Source organism: Scyliorhinus canicula, chromosome 11 (assembly GCF_902713615.1).
Source record: "Scyliorhinus canicula chromosome 11, sScyCan1.1, whole genome shotgun sequence".
NCBI lineage: Eukaryota > Metazoa > Chordata > Chondrichthyes > Carcharhiniformes > Scyliorhinidae > Scyliorhinus > Scyliorhinus canicula.
Window position 1 is genome coordinate 145,115,124 of NC_052156.1, and position 21,402 is coordinate 145,136,525.

A 21,402-nucleotide genomic window follows, 5' to 3' on the forward strand; every position below is an offset into this window, starting at 1 on the left:
AGATGAGAGAGGGCCCATGCCGGCAGCAGGGTGCTGGACCTCAGAGTCCTCGCCCCTTACGAGGAACGTGCCCTGGAGGCCGCTGGGGTGACCGAGGACAGCTAGCTGACCGCCGTAGAGATTGGCGCATGGCGCAGAGGTGAGGATCCACCAGCCACCACCCAGAAGACGTCTTACACGTGAGTTGCTGATGCTGTACAGAATGATCTATCCCTCCCACTGACCACACGTCCATTATCCCGCAGGACCTCGATCCCATGGTGCAGGCCTATCCAGGGTGGGCCCCATCCCCCCTGCCTCCCATGAGAACACCTCCACCAGCGCAGAGACACACACCTCGGTGGGCGATAGTGGTGGTCAGGCTGCTGGGACACATCCTGATGAGCGCCTCACATCAGGTGGAGACAGGAATGCCCAGGCGACACAGCAGCCGGAGGTCAGCTGGATCCACTTCACTGTTGGGTCCCTTGTCAGATGCTGAGCCCCTGGACCAGGTTTAGCCGGAACTGATGCAGTCAATAGGGTGCGACCGTGAGATTCAGAGGGGGGATATCAGTGACACTCCAGCAGGTCCATAGCCGTTTGGAAGGGTCCCAGAGGCTACAGGCACAGGAGGTAGCGCCGTCAGTGCATGGCACCGAGGCCAACTCTGCTAGGCTGGCGACTGCAGTGGAGAGCTTGGAACATGTCAGCAGCATGAGTGGCGGTGACCAAAGCTTGGCTGGGTGCCCTGACAGCAATGGGGGATGTGTCCCAGGTGAACCTTTAAGTGCCGCTGCGGAGCTGCGGATGGGCATTGCCAGGGCATTCCAGAGCATGTCCCAGTCACTGAGGAGCATCGCCAAGGGCATCAACACCAGGCTGCAGTCAGTCGCCAGATCTGTTGGTTTCTCACCCAGTTTTCTAAGATAAATCGGGATCTGGTCCAGCACCATAACACTGGATAGAACTAAACTCTTTGGAGCTTACATTGCATAGACTGAAGTCACCAGGATTGACTCCTTCCTACCTCGGCCCGATCCCATCCTGACCCTGAATAGACAGCCTCAGAGTCTGGTTCATCATCCAGCCGGATTTCAAACCCAACATCACCATGGCTGACTTCCCAGCTCAGTACTCACCCTCCTGCCCAGCGTTCCCAGCTCAGTTCTCACCCTCCTGCCCAGCGTTCCCAGCTCAGTTCTCACCCTCCTGCCCAGCGTTCCCAGCTCAGTTCTCGCCCCCTGCCCAGCATTCCCAGCTCAGTTCTCACCTTCCTGCCCAGCGTTCCCAGCTCAGTACTCACCCTCCTGCCCAGCGTTCCCAGCTCAGTTCTCACCCTCCTGCCCAGCGTTCCCAGCTCAGTTCTCACCCTCCTGCCCAGCGTTCCCAGCTCAGTTCTCACCCTCCTGCCCAGCGTTCCCAGCTCAGTTCTCACCCTCCTGCCCAGCATTCGCAGATCAGTACTCACCCTCCTGCCCAACGTTCCCAGCTCAGTTCTCACCCTCCTGCCCAGCATTCCCAGATCAGTTCTCACCCTCCTGCCCAGCCTTCCCAGCTCAGTTCTCACCCTCCTGCCCAGCGTTCCCAGCTCAGTTCTCATCTTCCTGCCCAGCGTTCCCAGCTCAGTTCTCACCTTCCTGCCCAGCGTTCCCAGCTCAGTTCTCACCCTCCTGCCCAGCGTTCCCAGCTCAGTTCTCACCCTCCTGCCCAGCGTTCCCAGCTCAGTTCTCACCCTCCTGCCCAGCGTTCCCAGCTCAGTTCTCACCCTCCTGTCCAGCGTTCCCAGCTCAGTTCTCACCCTCCTGCCCAGAGTTCCCAACTCAGTTCTCACCCTCCTGCCCAGCGTTCCCAGCTCAGTTCTCACCCTCCTGTCCAGCGTTCCCAGCTCAGTTCTCACCCTCCTGCCCAGCGTCCCAGCTCACTCACCCTCCTGCCCAGCGTTCCCAGCTCAGTTCTCACCCTCCTGTCCAGCGTTCCCAGCTCAGTTCTCACCCTCCTGCCCAGCGTTCCCAGCTCAGTACTCACCCTCCTGCCCAGCGTTCCCAGCTCAGTACTCACCCTCCTGCCCAGCGTTCCCAGCTCAGTTCTCACCCTCCTGCCCAGCTTCCCAGCTCAGTTCTCACCCTCCTGCCCAGCGTTCCCAGCTCAGTTCTCACCCTCCTGCCCAGCATTCCCAGCTCAGTTCATAGAATCATAGAATTTACAGTGCAGAAGGAGGCCATTCAGCCCATCGAGTCTGCACCGGCTCTTGGAAAGAGCACCCTACCCAAGGTCAACAACACCCTATCCCCATAACCCAGTATCCCCACCCAACACTGACGGCAATTTTGGACACTAAGGGCAATTTATCATGGCCAATCCACCTAACCTGCACATCTTTGGACTGTGGGAGGAAACCGGAGCACCCGGAGGAAACCCACGCACACACAGGGAGGATGTGCAGGCTCCGCAGAGACAGTGAGCCAAACCGGAATCGAACCTGGGACCCTGGAGCTGTGAAGCGATTGTGCTATCCACAATGCTACCCTGCTGCCCCTCACCCTCCTGCCCAGTGTTCCCAGCTCAGTTCTCACCCTCCTGCCCAGCGTTCCCAGCTCAGTACTCACCCTCCTGCCCAGCGTTCCCAGCTCAGTTCTCACCCTCCTGTCCAGCGTTCCCAGCTCAGTTCTCACCCTCCTGCCCAGCGTTCCCAGCTCAGTTCTCACCCTCCTGCCCAGCATTCCCAGATCAGTTCTCACCCTCCTGCCCAGCGTTCCCAGTTCAGTACTCAACCTCCTGTCCAGCGTTCCCAGCTCAGTACTCACCCTCCTGCCCAGCGTTCCCAGCTCAGTTCTCACCCTCCTGCCCAGCGTTCCCAGCTCCGTTCTCACCCTCCTGCCCAGCGTTCCCAGCTCAGTTCTCACCCTCCTGCCCAGCATTCCCAGATCAGTTCTCACCCTCCTGCCCAGCCTTCCCAGCTCAGTTCTCACCCTCCTGCCCAGCGTTCCCAGCTCAGTTCTCATCTTCCTGCCCAGCGTTCCCAGCTCAGTTCTCACCTTCCTGCCCAGCGTTCCCAGCTCAGTTCTCACCCTCCTGCCCAGCGTTCCCAGCTCAGTTCTCACCCTCCTGCCCAGCGTTCCCAGCTCAGTTCTCACCCTCCTGCCCAGCGTTCCCAGCTCAGTTCTCACCCTCCTGGCCAGCGTTCCCAGCTCAGTTCTCACCCTCCTGCCCAGAGTTCCCAACTCAGTTCTCACCCTCCTGCCCAGCGTTCCCAGCTCAGTTCTCACCCTCCTGTCCAGCGTTCCCAGCTCAGTTCTCACCCTCCTGCCCAGCGTCCCAGCTCACTCACCCTCCTGCCCAGCGTTCCCAGCTCAGTTCTCACCCTCCTGTCCAGCGTTCCCAGCTCAGTTCTCACCCTCCTGCCCAGCGTTCCCAGCTCAGTACTCACCGTCCTGCCCAGCGTTCCCAGCTCAGTACTCACCCTCCTGCCCAGCGTTCCCAGCTCAGTTCTCACCCTCCTGCCCAGCTTCCCAGCTCAGTTCTCACCCTCCTGCCCAGCGTTCCCAGCTCAGTTCTCACCCTCCTGCCCAGCATTCCCAGCTCAGTTCATAGAATCATAGAATTTACAGTGCAGAAGGAGGCCATTCAGCCCATCGAGTCTGCACCGGCTCTTGGAAAGAGCACCCTACCCAAGGTCAACAACACCCTATCCCCATAACTCAGTATCCCCACCCAACACTGACGGCAATTTTGGACACTAAGGGCAATTTATCATGGCCAATCCACCTAACCTGCACATCTTTGGACTGTGGGAGGAAACCGGAGCACCCGGAGGAAACCCACGCACACACAGGGAGGATGTGCAGGCTCCGCAGAGACAGTGAGCCAAACCGGAATCGAACCTGGGACCCTGGAGCTGTGAAGCGATTGTGCTATCCACAATGCTACCCTGCTGCCCCTCACCCTCCTGCCCAGTGTTCCCAGCTCAGTTCTCACCCTCCTGCCCAGCGTTCCCAGCTCAGTACTCACCCTCCTGCCCAGCGTTCCCAGCTCAGTTCTCACCCTCCTGTCCAGCGTTCCCAGCTCAGTTCTCACCCTCCTGCCCAGAGTTCCCAGCTCAGTTCTCACCCTCCTGCCCAGCGTTCCCAGTTCAGTACTCAACCTCCTGTCCAGCGTTCCCAGCTCAGTACTCACCCTCCTGCCCAGCGTTCCCAGCTCAGTTCTCACCCTCCTGCCCAGCGTTCCCAGCTCCGTTCTCACCCTCCTGCCCAGCGTTCCCAGCTCAGTTCTCACCCTCCTGCCCAGCGTTCCCAGCTCAGTTCTCACCCTCCTGTCCAGCGTTCCCAGCTCAGTTCTCACCCTCCTGTCCAGCGTTCCCAGCTAAGTTCTCACCCTCCTGCCCAGCGTTCCCAGCTCAGTTCTCACCCTCCTGCCCAGCGTTCCCAGCTCAGTTCTCACCCTCCTGCCCAGCTTCCCATCTCAGTTCTCACCCTCCTGCCCAGCGTTCCCAGCTCAGTTCTCACACTCCTGCCCAGCGTTCCCAGCTCAGTTCTCACCCTCCTGCCCAGCATTCCCAGCTCAGTTCATAGAATCATAGAATTTACAGTGCAGAAGGAGGCCATTCAGCCCATCGAGTCTGCACCGGCTCTTGGAAAGAGCACCCTACCCAAGGTCAACAACACCCTATCCCCATAACCCAGTATCCCCACCCAACACTGACGGCAATTTTGGACACTAAGGGCAATTTATCATGGCCAATCCACCTAACCTGCACATCTTTGGACTGTGGGAGGAAACCGGAGCACCCGGAGGAAACCCACGCACACACGGGGAGGATGTGCAGACTCCGCAGAGACAGTGAGCCAAACCGGAATCGAACCTGGGACCCTGGAGCTGTGAAGCGATTGTGCTATCCACAATGCTACCCTGCTGCCCCTCACCCTCCTGCCCAGCGTTCCCAGCTCAGTACTCACCCTCCTGCCCAGCGTTCCCAGCTCAGTACTCACCCTCCTGCCCAGCATTCCCAGCTCAGTTCTCACCCTCCTGCCCAGCGTTCCCAGCTCAGTTCTCACCCTCCTGCCCAGCGTTCCCAGCTCAGTTTCTCACTGTTCAAACTCTCATCCACTTTTTTGCCAGCCCTGAATTTTCACTGCATTCCTCTCCGTGGTCCCAGGCGGGACCTCACAGAAACATCTAGCACCCTACTGTGCAGACCTAACTCTTTCCTCCCCTCCCTTGATGGGAGGGCAGAGTGAAGGATAGATCCACGGGTAACAGTGCAGGAAGAAAGCAAGGAACCATTGCGGGGGATATCATAGAACATTGCAGAAAGAAGCCATTCGGCCCATCAAGTCTATACCAACCTTTGTAAGAGCACCCTACTTAGACCCAGTGCTTTGAACTGAATGACACATACTTGTAGGATTTGAAGGCCCCAGGTAGTTGGGAGAGAGTCCAGGTATCGTAGTGATAGATGACAGCGTGATCTGCTAAAGCCTCCAGCTCACGTATCTTCCATTCCTGTTCTCCATCACACAGGGAATTCCACACATGCTGACCTAAACAAGGAGAACATGGCGTGAGACACTGTCACATTACACCTGTTAACCGTCTACCGGCCCCTCATCGCTGCTCCCACGCAGGCTCACCCACAGAGTGAGCTCAAACAGAAGTGGAAATTCCTTCGCTTTGTTCCCGTTCCATCAGTCAGCAGTAGTGAGGAAATTCCCGGTTCATACATTCCCATTTCCCACAGCAGAGGCCAAAGCAGTGACTATACCCGGAGTCTGTGCCATATACAGCTCTGTTCAATAAGAATCAAAGTGTGATCCCGAAATCATTCATCAAATAAGTCCAGAGCGTGCGAAGGAGATATTGGCAATCTCTCTGCCTGAGGTGCATTCAGCTCTCAAAGGTGGAAGGTCAGAGCCGGACCACCCAGTCCCTCACCCTACCCCAGTCCCTCACTGAACCCCATCCCTCACCATCCGCAGTCCCTCACCTACCCCAGTCCCTCACCTACCCCAGTCGCTCACCTTCCCCAGTCCCTCACCTACCCCAGTCCCTCACCTACCCCAGTCCATCACCCGACCCCAGTCGCTCACCTACCCCAGTCCCTCACCTATCCCAGTCCCTCACCTACCCCAGTCCCTCATCTTCCCCAGTCACTCACCTACCCCAGTCCCTCACCTTCCCCAGTCCCTCACTGAACCCCATCCCTCACCTTCCGCAGTCCCTCACCTTCCCCGGTCCCTCACCTTCCCCAGTCCCTCACCTACCCCAGTCCCTCACTGAACCCCATCCCTCACCTTCCGCAGTCCCTCACCGACCCCAGACCCTCACCATCCCCAGTCCCTCACCTTCCCCAGTCCCTCACCTACGCCAGTCGCTCACCTTCCCAGTCCCTCACTGAACCCCATCCCTCACCTTCCGCAGTCCCTCACCTACCCCAGTCGCTCACCTTCCCCAGTCCCTCACCTACCCCAGTCCCTCACTGAACCCCATCCCTCACCTTCCGCAGTCCCTCACCTACCCCAGTCCCTCACCTTCCCCAGTCCCTCACCTAACCCAGTCCCTCACCTACCCCAGTCCCTCACCTTGCCCAGTCCCTCACCTTGCCCAGTCCCTCACCTACCCCAGTCCCTCACCCTACCCCAGTCCCTCACCGTCCCCAGTCCCTCACTGAACCCCATCCCTCACCTTCTGCAGTACCTCACCAACCCCAGTCCCTCACCTTCCCCAGTCCCTCACCTTCCCCAGTCCCTCACCTTCCCCAGTCCCTCACCCTATCCCAGTCCCTCACCCTCCCCCAGTCCCTCACCTTCCCCAGACCCTCACCCTACCCCAGTCCCTCACCTTCCCCAGTCCCTCACCTTTCCCAGTCCCTCACCGTCCCCAGTCCCTCACCTACCCAGTCCCTCACCTTCCCCAGTTCCTCACCGTCCCCAGTCCCTCACCTTCGCCAGTCCCTCACCTACCAAGTCCCTCACCTTCGCCAGTCCCTCACCTACCCCATCCCTCACCTACCCAGTCCCTCACCTACCCCATCCATCACCTACCCAGTCACTCACCTACCCCAGTCCCTCACTGTCCCCAGTCCCTCACCTTCCCCAGTCCCTCACCTTCCGCAGTCCCTCACCTTCCGCAGTCCCTCACCTTCCCCAGTCCCTCACCTTCCCCAGTCCCTCACCTTTCCCAGTCCCTCACCTTCCCCAGTCCCTCACCTTTCCCAGTCCCTCACCGTCCCCAGTCCCTCACCTTCCCCAGTCCCTCACCTTCCGCAGTCCCTCACCCTACCCCAGTCCCTCACTGAACCCCATCCCTCACCTTCCGCAGTCCCTCACCTACCCCAGTCCCTCACCTACCCCAGTCGCTCACCTTCCCCAGTCCCTCACCTACCCCAGTCCCTCACCTACCCCAGTCCCTCACCTTCCACAGTCCCTCACCTACCCCAGTCCCTCACCTACCCCAGTCGTTCACCTACCCCAGTCCCTCACCTACCCCAGTCATTCACCTACCCCAGTCCCTCACCTACCCCAGTCCCTCACCTACCCCAGTCCCTCACCTTCCCCAGTCCCTCACTGAACCCCATCTCTCACCTTCCGCAGTCCCTCACCTTCCCCAGTCGCTCACCTTCCCCAGTCCCTCACCTACCCCATTCCCTCACCTTCCCGTCCCTCACCTACCCCAGTCCCTCACCTTCCCCAGTCCCTCACTGAACTCCATCCCTCACCTTCCGCAGTCCCTCACCCGACCCCAGACCCTCACCTTCCCCAGTCCCTCACCTTCCCCAGTCCCTCACCTACCCCAGTCGCTCACCTTCCCCAGTCCCTCACCTACCCCAGTCCCTCACTGAACCCCATCCCTCACCTTCCGCAGTCCCTCACCTACCCGTCGCTCACCTTCCCCAGTCCCTCACCCTACCCCAGTCCCTCACTGAACCCCATCCCTCACCTTCCGCAGTCCCTCACCTACCCCAGTCCCTCCCCTAACCCAGTCCCTCACCTACCCCAGTCCCTCACCTTGCCCAGTCCCTCACCTACCCCAGTCCCTCACCCTACCCCAGTCCCTCACCATCCCCAGTCACTCACTGAACCCCATCCCTCACCTTCTGCAGTCCCTCACCAACCCCAGTTCCTCACCTTCCCCAGTCCCTCACCTTCCCCAGTCCCTCACCCTACCCCAGTCCCTCACCCTACCCCAGTCCCTCACCTACTCCAGTCCCTCACCCTACCCCAGTCCCTCACCTTCCCCAGTCCCTCACCCTACCCCAGTCCCTCACCCTACCCCAGTCCCTCACCTACTCCAGTCCCTCACCCTACCCCAGTCCCTCACCTTCCCCAGTCCCTCACCGACCCCAGTCCCTCACCTTCCCCAGTCCCTCACCTACCCCAGTCCCTCACCCTACCCCAGTCCCTCACCTTCCCCATCCCTCACCTACCCCAGTCCCTCACCTTCCCCAGTCCCTCAGCTTCCCCAGTCCCTCACCCTACCCCAGTCCCTCACCCTACCCCAGTCCCTCACCTACTCCAGTCCCTCACCCTACCCCAGTCCCTCACCTTCCCCAGTCCCTCACCGACCCCAGTCCCTCACCTTCCCCAGTCCCTCACCTACCCCAGTCCCTCACCCTACCCCAGTCCCTCACCTTCCCCATCCCTCACCTACCCCAGTCCCTCACCTTCCCCAGTCCCTCAGCTTCCCCAGTCCCTCACTGAACCCCATCCCTCACCTTCTGCAGTCCCTCACCCTACCCCAGTCCCTCACTGAACCCCATCCCTCACCTTCCCCAGACCCTCACCTACCCCAAGCCTCACCTTCCCCAGTCCCTCACCCTACCCCAGTCCCTCACCCTACCCCAGTCACTCACCTACCCCAGTCCCTCACTGAACCCCATCTCACACCTTCCGCAGTCCCTCACCAACCCCAGTCCCTCACCTTCCCAGTCCCTCACCTTCCCCAGTCCCTCACCAACGCCAGTCCCTCACCCTATCCCAGTCCCTCACCTTCCCCAGTCCCTCACCCTACCCCAGTCCCTCACCTTCCCCAGTCCCTCACCCTACCCCAGTCCCTCACCTTCCCCAGTCCCTCACCCTACCCCAGTCCCTCACCTACCCCAGTCCCTCACCTTCCCCAGTCCCTCACCCTACCCCAGTCCCTCACCTTCCGCAGTCCCTCACCTTCCCCAGTCCCTCACCTACCCCAGTCCCTCACCTACCCCAGTCCCTCACCTTCCCCAGTCCCTCACCTACCCCAGTCCCTCACCCTATCCCAGTCCCTCCCTCCCCCAGTCCCTCACCTTCTCCAGTCCCTCACCCTACCCCAGTCCCTCACCTTCCCCAGGCCCTCACCTTTCCCAGTCCCTCACCGTCCCCAGTCCCTCACCTTCCCCAGTCCCTCACCTTCCGCAGTCCCTCACCTTCTGCAGTCCCTCACCTTCCCCAGTCCCTCACCCTTCCCCAGTCCCTCACCTTCCCCAGTTCCTCACCTTTCCCAGTCCCTCACCGTCCCCAGTCCCTCACCTTCCCCAGTCCCTCACCTTCCCCAGTCCCTCACCCTACCCCAGTCCCTCACCATCCGCAGTCCCTCCCCTTCCCCAGTCCCTCACCTTCCCCAGTCCCTCACCTTCCACAGACCCTACCCCAGTCCCTCACAGTATCCCAGTCCCTATCCCAGTCCCTATCCCGGTCCCTATCCCAGTCCCTATACCAATCCCTATCCCAGTCTCTACCCCAGTCCCTATCCCAGTCTCTATCCCAGTCCCTATCCCAGTCTCTATCCCAGTCCCTATCCCGGTCCCTATCCCAATCCCTCACAGTATCCCAGTCCCTATCCCAGTATCCCAGTCCCTATCCCAGTCCCTTTCCCCGTCCCTATCCCAGTCCCTTTCCCAGTCTCTATCCCAGTATTCCAGTCCCTATCCCAGCCCCTATCCCAGTCTCTATCCCAGTCCCTATCCCAGTCTCTATCCCAGTCCCTCACAGTATCCCAGTCCCTATCCCAGTCCCTATCCCAGTCCCTATCCCAGTATCCCAGTCCCTATCCCAGTCCCTATCCCAGTCCCTATCCCAGACCCTATCCCAGTCCCTCACAGTATCCCAGTCCCTATCCCAGTCCCTATCCCAGTCCCTATCCCGGTCCCTATCCCAGTCTCTATCCCAGTCCCTATCCCAGTCCCTATCCCAGTCCCTATCCCGGTCCCTATTCCAGTCCCTATCTCATTCCCTATCCCAGTCCCTATCCCAGTCTCTATCCCAGTCTCTATCCCATTCCCTATCCCAGTCCCTATCCCTGTATCCCAGTCCCTATCCCAGTCCCTATCCCAGTCTCTATCCCAGTCCCTCACAGTCCCTCACAGTATCCCAGTCCCTATCAGTATCCCAGTCCCTATCCCAGTATCCCAGTCCCTATCCCAGTATCCGAGTCCCTATCCGAGTCCCTATCCCAGTCCCTATCCCAGCCCCTATCCCAGTCCCAATCCCAGTCCCTATCCCAGTCCCTCACAGTATCCCAGTCCCTATCCCAGGATCCCAGTCCCTATCCCAGGATCCCAGCCCCTATCCCAGTCTCTATCCCAGTCCCTATCCCAGTATCCCAGTCCCTATCCCATTCCATGTCCCAGTCCCTATCCCAGCCCCTATCCCAGTCCCTATCCCGGTCCCTATCCCAGACCCAACCCAGCCCCTATCCCAGTCTCTATCCCAGTCCCTATCCCAGTCCCTATCGCAGTCCCTATCCCAGTCTCTATCCCAGTCCCTAACCCAGTCCCTATCCCAGTCCCTATCCCATTCCCTGTCCCAGTCCCTATCCCAGTCCCTATCCCATTCCCTGTCCCAGTCCCTATCCCATTCCCTGTCCCAGTCCCTATCCCATTCCATCCCAGTCCCTATCCCAGTAGCCACACTGTGATCCCAATACCCTCAGCGTTCCCCAGCACCCAGAGAACAGTCTGGGATGGTCACCATACCCCAGTGTTCCTTCTGGGACGGTCACCATACCCCAGTGTTCCTTCTGGGATGGTCACCATACCCCAGTGTTCCTTCTGGGATGGTCACCATACCCCAGTGTTCCTTCTGGGACAGCCACCATACCCCAGTGTTCCTGCAGCATCTCTTGGTGCAGCTGTTTGGTGAGTATTTTGTATTTTCTCGTCACCATTTGGAGGAGGTGTATGTTGGATACACTGTCCTGGTCCTCAGCACCCATGGGTTCCATTTCCTGTCCATCATCATGAATGACAGCGGCGACCCCGCCCACTGCCCACCTGCAGCAAGAGGATAGGACAAGGAAGGAATATATCACAAATGGCAACGACACATGTAACGGTCACCAGAAGACATTTTATCCCAACAGCTCGTCCACCAGGGGTTTGAGCAGCAACATAAGATCCTGAACTTTCCCATACTGAATTGTCAAGTTCACACTATCTTTAAACTACAGCTGGTTACAAAGGAGCTGCAACCCAATGAGATTCAGTCCCACACCTGGTGTAATCCGGGTCTGTGTATATCAGTAACACACCAGGTGTAATCCAGGTCTGTGTGTGACTCAGTAACACACCCGGTGTAATCCGGGTCTGTGTATATCAGTAACACACCCGGTGTAATCCGGGTCTGTGTATATCAGTAACACACCCGGTGTAATCCAGGTCTGTGTGTATCAGTCCCACACCAGGTGTAATCCAGGTCTGTGTATATCAGTCCCACACCAGGTGTAATCCAAGTCTGTGTGTGACTCAGTAACACACCCAGTGTAATCCGGGTCTGTGTATATCAGTAACACACCCGGTGTAATCCAGGTCTGTGTGTATCAGTCCCACACCAGGTGTAATCCAGGTCTGTGTATATCAGTCCCACACCAGGTGTAATCCAGGTCTGTGTGTGACTCAGTAACATACCCGGTGTAATCCGGGTCTGTGTATATCAGTAACACACCCGGTGTAATCCAGGTCTGTGTGTATCAGTCCCACACCAGGTGTAATCCAGGTCTGTGTATATCAGTCCCACACCAGGTGTAATCCAGGTCTGTGTGTGACTCAGTAACACACCCGGTGTAATCCGGGTCTGTGTATAACAGTAACACACCCGGTGTAATCCAGGTCAGTGTGTATCAGTCCCACACCAGGTGTAATCCAGGTCTGTGTATATCAGTCCCACACCAGGTGTAATCCAGGTCTGTGTTTATCAGTCCCACACCAGGTGTAATCCAGGTCTGTGTATATCAGTCCCACACCAGGTGTAATCCAGGTCAGTGTATATCAGTCCCACACCAGGTGTAATCCAGGTCAGTGTATATCAGTCCCACACCAGGTGTAATCCAGGTCAGTGTGTGACTCAGTAACAAACCAGGTGTAATCCAGGTCTGTGTATATCAGCACCACACCAGGTATGATCCAGGTCTGTGTATATCAGTTCCACACCAGGTGTAATCCGGGTGTGTGTATATCAGCACCACACTGGGTGTAATCTGGGTCTGTGTCTGACTCAGTACCACACCCGATGTAATCCGGGTCTGTGTGTGACTCAGGAACACACCCGGTGTAATCTGGGTCTGTATCTGAATGAGTGCCACACCCGGTGTAATCCGGGTCTGTGTGTGACTCAGGAACACACCCGGTGTAATCCGGGTCTGTGTGTGACTCAGGAACACACCCGGTGTAATCTGGGTCTGTGTGTGAATCAGGAACACACCCGGTGTAATCCGGGTATGTGTGGGACTCAGGAATACACCTGTGTCTGACTCAGGAACACACCCGGTGTAATCTGGGTCTGTGTGTGAATCAGAAACACAACCGGTGTAATCTGGGTCTGTGTGTGACTCAGGAACACACCCGGTGTAATCTGGGTCTGTGTGTGAATCAGAAACACACCCGGTGTAATCTGGGTCTGTGTGTGACTCAGGAACACACCCGGTGTAATCCGGGTCTGTATCTGAATGAGTGCCACACCCGGTGTAATCTGGGTCTGTGTGTGAATCGGGAATACACTGTGAAGACTTGGTGATGAGGTGATTTGATGGTTATTGGGGGGGGGGGGGTTCAGCCGCTGTTACTCACCGTGTGCTGAGCCGATGTTTTTCCTGCTCTATCTCCATGAGATAGACGGACATTGTCTTCAAACGCTCCCCCTCATCCTCCCCGAGGGCCTGTAGAAATAGCAGAAATACATCACTATCACTCACTGCCTCCGTCACTGAACTCACTGCACCCATTACTCACACACACTGCACCCATTACTCACACTCACTGCACCCATTACTCACACTCACTGCACCCATTACTCACACTCACTGCACCCATTACTCACACTCACTGCATCCCATTACTCACACTCACTGCCTCTGTCACTTAGCTCACTGCACCCATTACTCACACTCACTGCACCCATTACTCACACTCACTGCACCCATTACTCACACTCACTGCACCAATTACTCACACTTACTGCACCATTACTCACACTCACTGCACACATTACTCACACTCACTGCACCCATTACTCACTCTCACTGCACCCATTACTCACACACACTGCACCCATTACTCACACACACTGCACCCATTACTCACACACACTGCACCATTACTCACACACACTGCACCCATTACTCACACTCACTGCACCCATTACTCACACACACTGCGCCCATTACTCACACACACTGCACCATTACTCACACACACTGCACCCATTACTCACACACTGCACCCATTACTCACACACACTGCGCCCATTACTCACACACACTGCGCCCATTACTCACACACACTGCAGCCATTACTGACACACACTGCACCATTACTCACACACACTGCACCATTACTCACACACACTGCACCATTACTCACACACACTGCACCCGTTACTCAAACACACTGCGCCCATTACTCACACACACTGCACCCGTTACTCAAACACACTGCACCCATTACTCACACACACTGCACCGTTACTCACACTCACTGCACCCATTACTCACACTCACTGCACCCATTACTCACACACACTGCACCCGTTACTCAAACACACTGCACCCATTACTCACACACACTGCACCATTACTCACACTCACTGCACCCATTACTCACACTCACTGCACCCATTACTCACACTCACTGCACCCATTACTCACACTCACTGCACCCATTACTCAAACACACTGCAGCCATTACTGACACTCACTGCACCCATTACTCAAACACACTGCACCCATTACTCACACTCACTGCACCCATTACTCACACTCACTGCACCCATTACTCACTCTCACTGCACCCATTACTCACACACACTGCACCCATTACTCACACTCACTGCACCCATTACTCACACACACTGCACCCATTACTCACACTCACTGCAGCCATTACTCACACTCACTGCACCAATTACTAACACTTACTGCACCATTACTCACACTCACTGCACCCATTACTCACACTCACTGCACCCATTACTCACACTCACTGCACCCATTACTCACACTCACTGCACCCGTTACTCACACTCACTGCACCAATTACTAACACTTACTGCACCATTACTCACACTCACTGCACCCATTACTCACACTCACTGCACCCATTACTCACTCTCACTGCACCCATTACTCACACACTGCACCCATTACTCACACACACTGCACCCATTACTCACACACACTGCACCATTACTCACACACACTGCACCCATTACTCACACTCACTGCACCCATTACTCAAACACACTGCACCATTACTCACACTCACTGCACCCATTACTCACACTCACTGCACCAATTACTAACACTTACTGCACCATTACTCACACTCAGTGCACCCATTACTCACACACACTGCACCCATTACTCACACACACTGCACCCATTACTCACACACACTGCACCCATTACTCACACTCACTGCCTCCGTCACTGAACTCACTGCACCATTACTCACACACACTGCACCCATTACTCACACACACTGCACCCATTACTCACACTCACTGCACCCATTACTCACACTCACTGCACCCATTACTCACACACACTGCACCCATTACTCACACTCACTGCACCCATTACTCACACTCACTGCACCCATTACTCACACTCACTGCACCCATTACTCACACTCACTGCCTCTGTCACTTAGCTCACTGCACCCATTACTCACACTCACTGCACCCATTACTCACACTCACTGCACCCATTACTCACACACACTGCACCATTACTCACACACTGCACCCATTACTCACACACACTGCACCATTACTCACACACACTGCACCCATTACTCACTCTCACTGCACCCATTACTCACACACACTGCACCATTACTCACACACACTGCACCCATTACTCAAACACACTGCACCCATTACTCACACTCACTGCACCCATTACTCACACTCACTGCACCATTACTCACACACACTGCACCATTACTCACACACACTGCAGCCATTACTCACACACACTGCACCATTACTCACACACACTGCACCCATTACTCACACTCACTGCACCCATTACTCACACACACTGCACCCATTACTCACACACACTGCACCCATTACTCACACTCACTGCACCCATTACTCACACTCACTGCACCAATTACTAACACTTACTGCACCATTACTCACACTCACTGCACCCATTACTCACACACACTGCACCCATTACTCACACACACTGCACCCATTACTCACACTCACTGCAGCCATTACTCAAACACACTGCAGCCATTACTGACACTCACTGCACCCATTACTCAAACACACTGCACCCATTACTCACACTCACTGCACCCATTACTCACACTCACTGCACCAATTACTAACACTTACTGCACCATTACTCACACTCACTGCACCCATTACTCACACTCACTGCACCCATTACTCACACTCATTGCACCCATTACTCACACTCACTGCACCCATTACTCACACACACTGCACCCATTACTCACACTCACTGCACCCATTACTCACACTCACTGCACCAATTACTAACACTTACTGCACCCATTACTCAAACACACTGCACCCATTACTCACACTCACTGCACCCGTTACTCACACTCACTGCACCAATTACTAACACTTACTGCACCATTACTCACACTCACTGCACCCATTACTCACACTCACTGCACCCATTACTCACTCTCACTGCACCCATTACTCACACACACTGCACCCATTACTCACAAACACTGCACCCATTACTCACACACACTGCACCATTACTCACACACACTGCACCCATTACTCACACTCACTGCACCATTACTCACACACACTGCACCCATTACTCACTCTCACTGCACCCATTACTCACACTCACTGCACCCATTACTCACACTCACTGCACCAATTACTAACACTTACTGCACCATTACTCACACTCAGTGCACCCATTACTCACACACACTGCACCCATTACTCACACACACTGCACCCATTACTCACACTCACTGCCTCCGTCACTGAACTCACTGCACCATTACTCACACACACTGCACCCATTACTCACACACACTGCACCCATTACTCACACTCACTGCACCCATTACTCACACTCACTGCACCCATTACTCAGACTCACTGCACCCATTACTCACACTCACTGCACCCATTACTCACACTCACTGCACCCATTACTCACACACACTGCACCATTACTCACACACACTGCACCCATTACTCACACACACTGCAGCCATTACTGACACACACTGCACCCATTACTCACACTCACTGCACCCATTACTCACACTCACTGCACCAATTACTAACACTTACTGCACCATTACTCACACTCACTGCACCCATTACTCACACACACTGCACCCATTACTCACACACACTGCACCCATTACTCACACTCACTGCAGCCATTACTCAAACACACTGCACCCATTACTCACTCTCACTGCACCCATTACTCACACTCACTGCACCCATTACTCACACTCACTGCACCAATTACTAACACTTACTGCACCATTACTCACACTCACTGCACCCATTACTCACACTCACTGCACCCATTGCTCACTCTCACTGCACCCATTACTCACACACACTGCACCCATTACTCACACACACTGCACCCATTACTCACACACACTGCACCCATTACTCACACACACTGCACCCATTACTCACACACACTGCACCCATTACACTCACTGCCTCTGTCACTTAACTCACTGCACCCATTACTCACACACACTGCATGCATTACTCACACTCACTACCTCCATTACTCACACTCACTGCACCCATTACTCACACTCACTGCCTCCGTCACTGAACTCACTGCACACATTACTCACACTCACTGCACCCATTATTCACTCACTGCACCCATTACGCACACTCACTGCACCCATTACTCACACTCACTGCACCAATTACTCACACTCACTGCGCCCATTACTCACACTCACTGCACTCATTGCTCACACCCACTGCACCCATTACTCACACTCACTGCACCCATTACTCACACACACTGCACCCATTACTCACACTCACTGCCTCCGTCACTGAACTCACTGCACCCATTACTCACTCACTGCACCCATTACTCACACTCACTGCACCCATTACTCACACTCACTGCACCAATTACTCACACTCACTGCACCCATTACTCACACTCACTGCACCCATTACTCACACTCACTGCACCCATTACGCACACTCACTGCACCCATTACTCACTCACTGCACACATTACGCACACTCACTGCACCCATTACTCACACTCTCTGCACCCATTACTCACACTCACTGCACCCATTACTCACACTCACTGCACCATTACTCACACTCACTACCTCAATTACTCACACTCAGTGCACCCATTACTCACACACTGCACCCATTACTCACACTCACTGCACCCATTACGCACACTCACTGCACCCATTACTCACACTCACTGCACTCATTACTCACACTCACTACCTCCATTACTCACCCACACTGCACCCATTACTCACACTCACTGCACCCATTACTCACACAAACAGCATCTATTACTCACACTCACTGCACCCATTACTCACACTCACTGCCTCTATTACTCACACACACTGCACCCATTACTCACACTCACTGCACCCATTACTCACACAAACGGCACCTATTACTCACACTCACTGCACCCATTACTCACACTCACTGCCTCTATTACTCACACACACTGCACCTATTACTCACACTCACTGCACCCATTACTCACACTCACTGCACTCATTACTCACACTCACTGCACCCATTACTCACACTCACTGCACACATTACTCACACTCACTGCACCCATTACTCACTCACTGCACTCATTACTCACACTCACTGCACCAATTACTCACACTCACTGCACTCATTATCACACTCACTGCACCCATTACTCATACTCACTGCTCCCATTACTCACACTCACTGCACTAATTACTCACACTCACTACACTCATTACTCACACTGACTGCACTCATTACTCACACTCACTGCCCTTATTACTCACTCGCTACCTCCATCACTTACACCCACTGCACTCGTTACTCACACCCATTACCTCCAACACACACACTCACTACCTCTATCGCTCACACTCACTGCCCTCATTACTCACAGTCATTACCTCCATCACACACACTCATTACCTCCATCGCTCATTTTCACTACCTCCGTTGCTCACACACACTGACGTCATGACTTGCACAGCCAGATACAGAGTGAAACTCCATCCAATGAGAGACAGGAGAATATTAGATATGGGGCAGGAGTTGATGCAGAGTAATACACTTTGGAGATCAACTCACTTTTCTTTCGTTCCACAGTCCGCCATGATAATGGGTCATTTTCTCTGACAGGAAGTGTCGCCATGTATCCATGTAGGAGAGGCCATGCTCGGTCAGGTCACTGAGTAGATTCCTAGAATCCAGGAACAACATCCAACTGTTGTTCAGACCATTTAACATCTGTAAATCCCAGAACATCCGCAGCATCAGAGTAAGGAAAGTTACGAATATTGAATGATGCACGTTTAATTGGAATGGCTCCCTCGCTGTAATTTTATTTGTATTGGATGATCATTGTGGGTGCCCATCCCAGTGAGAGTCAGTGTGTGTGGAACTGTGTCCTAGTGAGAGTCCGTGTGTGTGGAACTGTGTCCCAGTCAGAGTCAGTGTGTGTGGAACTATGTCTCAGTGAGAGTCAGTGTGTGTGTAACACTATCCCAGTGAGAGTCAGTGTGTGTGGAATTGTGCCCCAGTGAGAGTCAGTGTGTGTGGAACTGTGTCCCAATGAGAGTCAGTGTGTATGGAACTGTGTCCCAGTGAGAGTCAGTGTGAGTGGAACTGTGTCCCAGTGAGAGTCTGTGTGTGTGGAACTGTGTCCCAGTGAGTCAGTGTGTGTGGAACTGTCCCCCAGTGAGAGTCAGTGTGTGTGGAACTGTATCCCAGTGAGAGTCAGTGTGTGTGGAACTGTGTCCCTGTGAGAGTCAGTGTGTGTGGCACTGCGGCCCAGTGAGAGTCAGTGTGTGTGGAACTGTGTCCCAGTGAGAGTCAGTGTGTGTGGCACTGCGGCCCAGTGAGAGTCAGTGTGTGTGGAATTGTATCCCAGTGAGAGTCAGTGTGTGTGGAACTGTGTCCCAGTGAGAGGCAGTGTGTATGGAACTGTGTCCCAGTGAGAGTCAGTGTGTGTGGAACTGTGTCCCAGTGAGAGTCAGTGTGTATGGAACTGTGTCCCAGTGAGAGTCAGTGTGTGTGGAACTGTGTCCCTGTGAGAGTCAGTGTTGTGCGGCCCAGTGAGAGTCAGTGTGTGTGGAATTGTATCCCAGTGAGAGTCAGTGTGTGTGGAACACTATCCCAGTGAGAATCAGTGTGTGTGGCACTGTGTCCCAGTGAGAGTCAGTGTGTGTGGAACTGCGTCCCAGTGAGAGTCAGTGTGTGTGGAACTGTGTCCCAGTGAGAGTCAGTGTGTATGGAACTGTGTCCCAGTGAGAGTCAGTGTGTGTGGAACTGTGTCCCAGTGAGAGTCAGTGTGTATGGAACTGTGTCCCAGTGAGAGTCAGTGTGTATGGAACCATGTCCCAGTGAGAGTCAGTGTGTGTGGAACTGTGTCCCAGTGAGAGTCAGTGTGTGTGGAACTGTGTCCCAGTGAGAGTCAGTGTGTGTGGAACTGTGTCCCAGTGAGAGTCAGTGTGTGTGGAACTGTGTCCCAGTGAGAGTCAGTGTGTGTGGAACTGTGTCCCAGTGAGAGTCAGTGTGTATGGAACTGTGTCCCAGTGAGAGTCAGTGTGTGTGGAACTGTGTCCCTGTGAGAGTCAGTGTGTGTGGAACTGTACCCCTAATGAGAGTCAGTGTGTGTGGAACTGCGTCCCAGTGAGAGTCAGTGTGTGTGGAATTGTATCCCAGTGAGAGTCAGTGTGTGTGGAACACTATCCCAGTGAGAATCAGTGTGTGTGGCACTGTGTCCAAGTGAGAGTCAACGTGTGTGGAACTGTGTCCCAGTGAGAGTCAGTGTGTGTGGAACTGTACCCCTAATGAGAGTCAGTGTGTGTGGAACTGCGTCCCAGTGAGAGTCAGTGTGTGTGGAACTGTGTCCCAGTGAGAGTCAGTGTGTGTGGAACTGTGTCCCAGTGAGAGTCAGTGTGTGTGGCACTGCGGCCCAGTGAGAGTCAGTGTGTGTGGAATTGTATCCCAGTGAGAGTCAGTGTGTGTGGAACTGTGTCCCAGTGAGAGGCAGTGTGTATGGAACTGTGTCCCAGTGAGAGTCAGTGTGTGTGGAACTGTGTCCCTGTGAGAGTCAGTGTTGTGCGGCCCAGTGAGAGTCAGTGTGTGTGGAATTGTATCCCAGTGAGAGTCAGTGTGTGTGGAACACTATCCCAGTGAGAATCAGTGTGTGTGGCACTGTGTCCCAGTGAGAGTCAGTGTGTGTGGAACTGCGTCCCAGTGAGAGTCAGTGTGTGTGGAACTGTGTCCCAGTGAGAGTCAGTGTGTATGGAACTGTGTCCCAGTGAGAGTCAGTGTGTGTGGAACTGTGTCCCAGTGAGAGTCAGTGTGTATGGAACTGTGTCCCAGTGAGAGTCAGTGTGTATGGAACCATGTCCCAGTGAGAGTCAGTGTGTGTGGAACTGTGTCCCAGTGAGAGTCAGTGTGTGTGGAACTGTGTCCCAGTGAGAGTCAGTGTGTGTGGAACTGTGTCCCAGTGAGAATCAGTGTGTGTGGAACTGTGTCCAAGTGAGAGTCAACGTGTGTGGAACTGTGTCCCAGTGAGAGTCAGTGTGTGTGGAACTGTGCCCCTAATGAGAGTCAGTGTGTGTGGAACTGCGTCCCAGTGAGAGTCAGTGTGTGTGGAACTGTGTCCCAGTGAGAGTCAGTGTGTGTGGAACTGTGTCCCAGTGAGAGTCAGGGTGTGCGGAGTCAGTGCCTCTGGTTT

General features: G+C 54.9%; 1 protein-coding gene across 4 annotated transcripts in view; it reads right to left on the bottom strand.

Annotated features, from left to right (window-relative positions):
- LOC119973466 overlaps positions 1 to 21,402 on the bottom strand; it is a 64,093-nt gene that overhangs the window by 35,310 nt on the left and 7,381 nt on the right. For 3 of the 4 annotated variants that reach the window (XR_005462324.1, XM_038811661.1, XM_038811662.1), the window contains exons 3-6: positions 18,783 to 18,941; positions 13,013 to 13,101; positions 11,049 to 11,221; positions 5,378 to 5,519 (exon numbers count right to left, since the gene is read on the bottom strand). Coding sequence is in view for 3 of the 4 variants with exons in the window: in XM_038811661.1 (XP_038667589.1) it covers positions 5,378 to 5,519; positions 11,049 to 11,221; positions 13,013 to 13,101; positions 18,783 to 18,941 (563 nt within the window). In the remaining variant the exon portion in view is untranslated. The remainder of the gene's footprint in view (positions 1 to 5,377; positions 5,520 to 11,048; positions 11,222 to 13,012; positions 13,102 to 18,782; positions 18,942 to 21,402) is intronic. The other variant, XM_038811663.1, reaches the window with a different exon arrangement.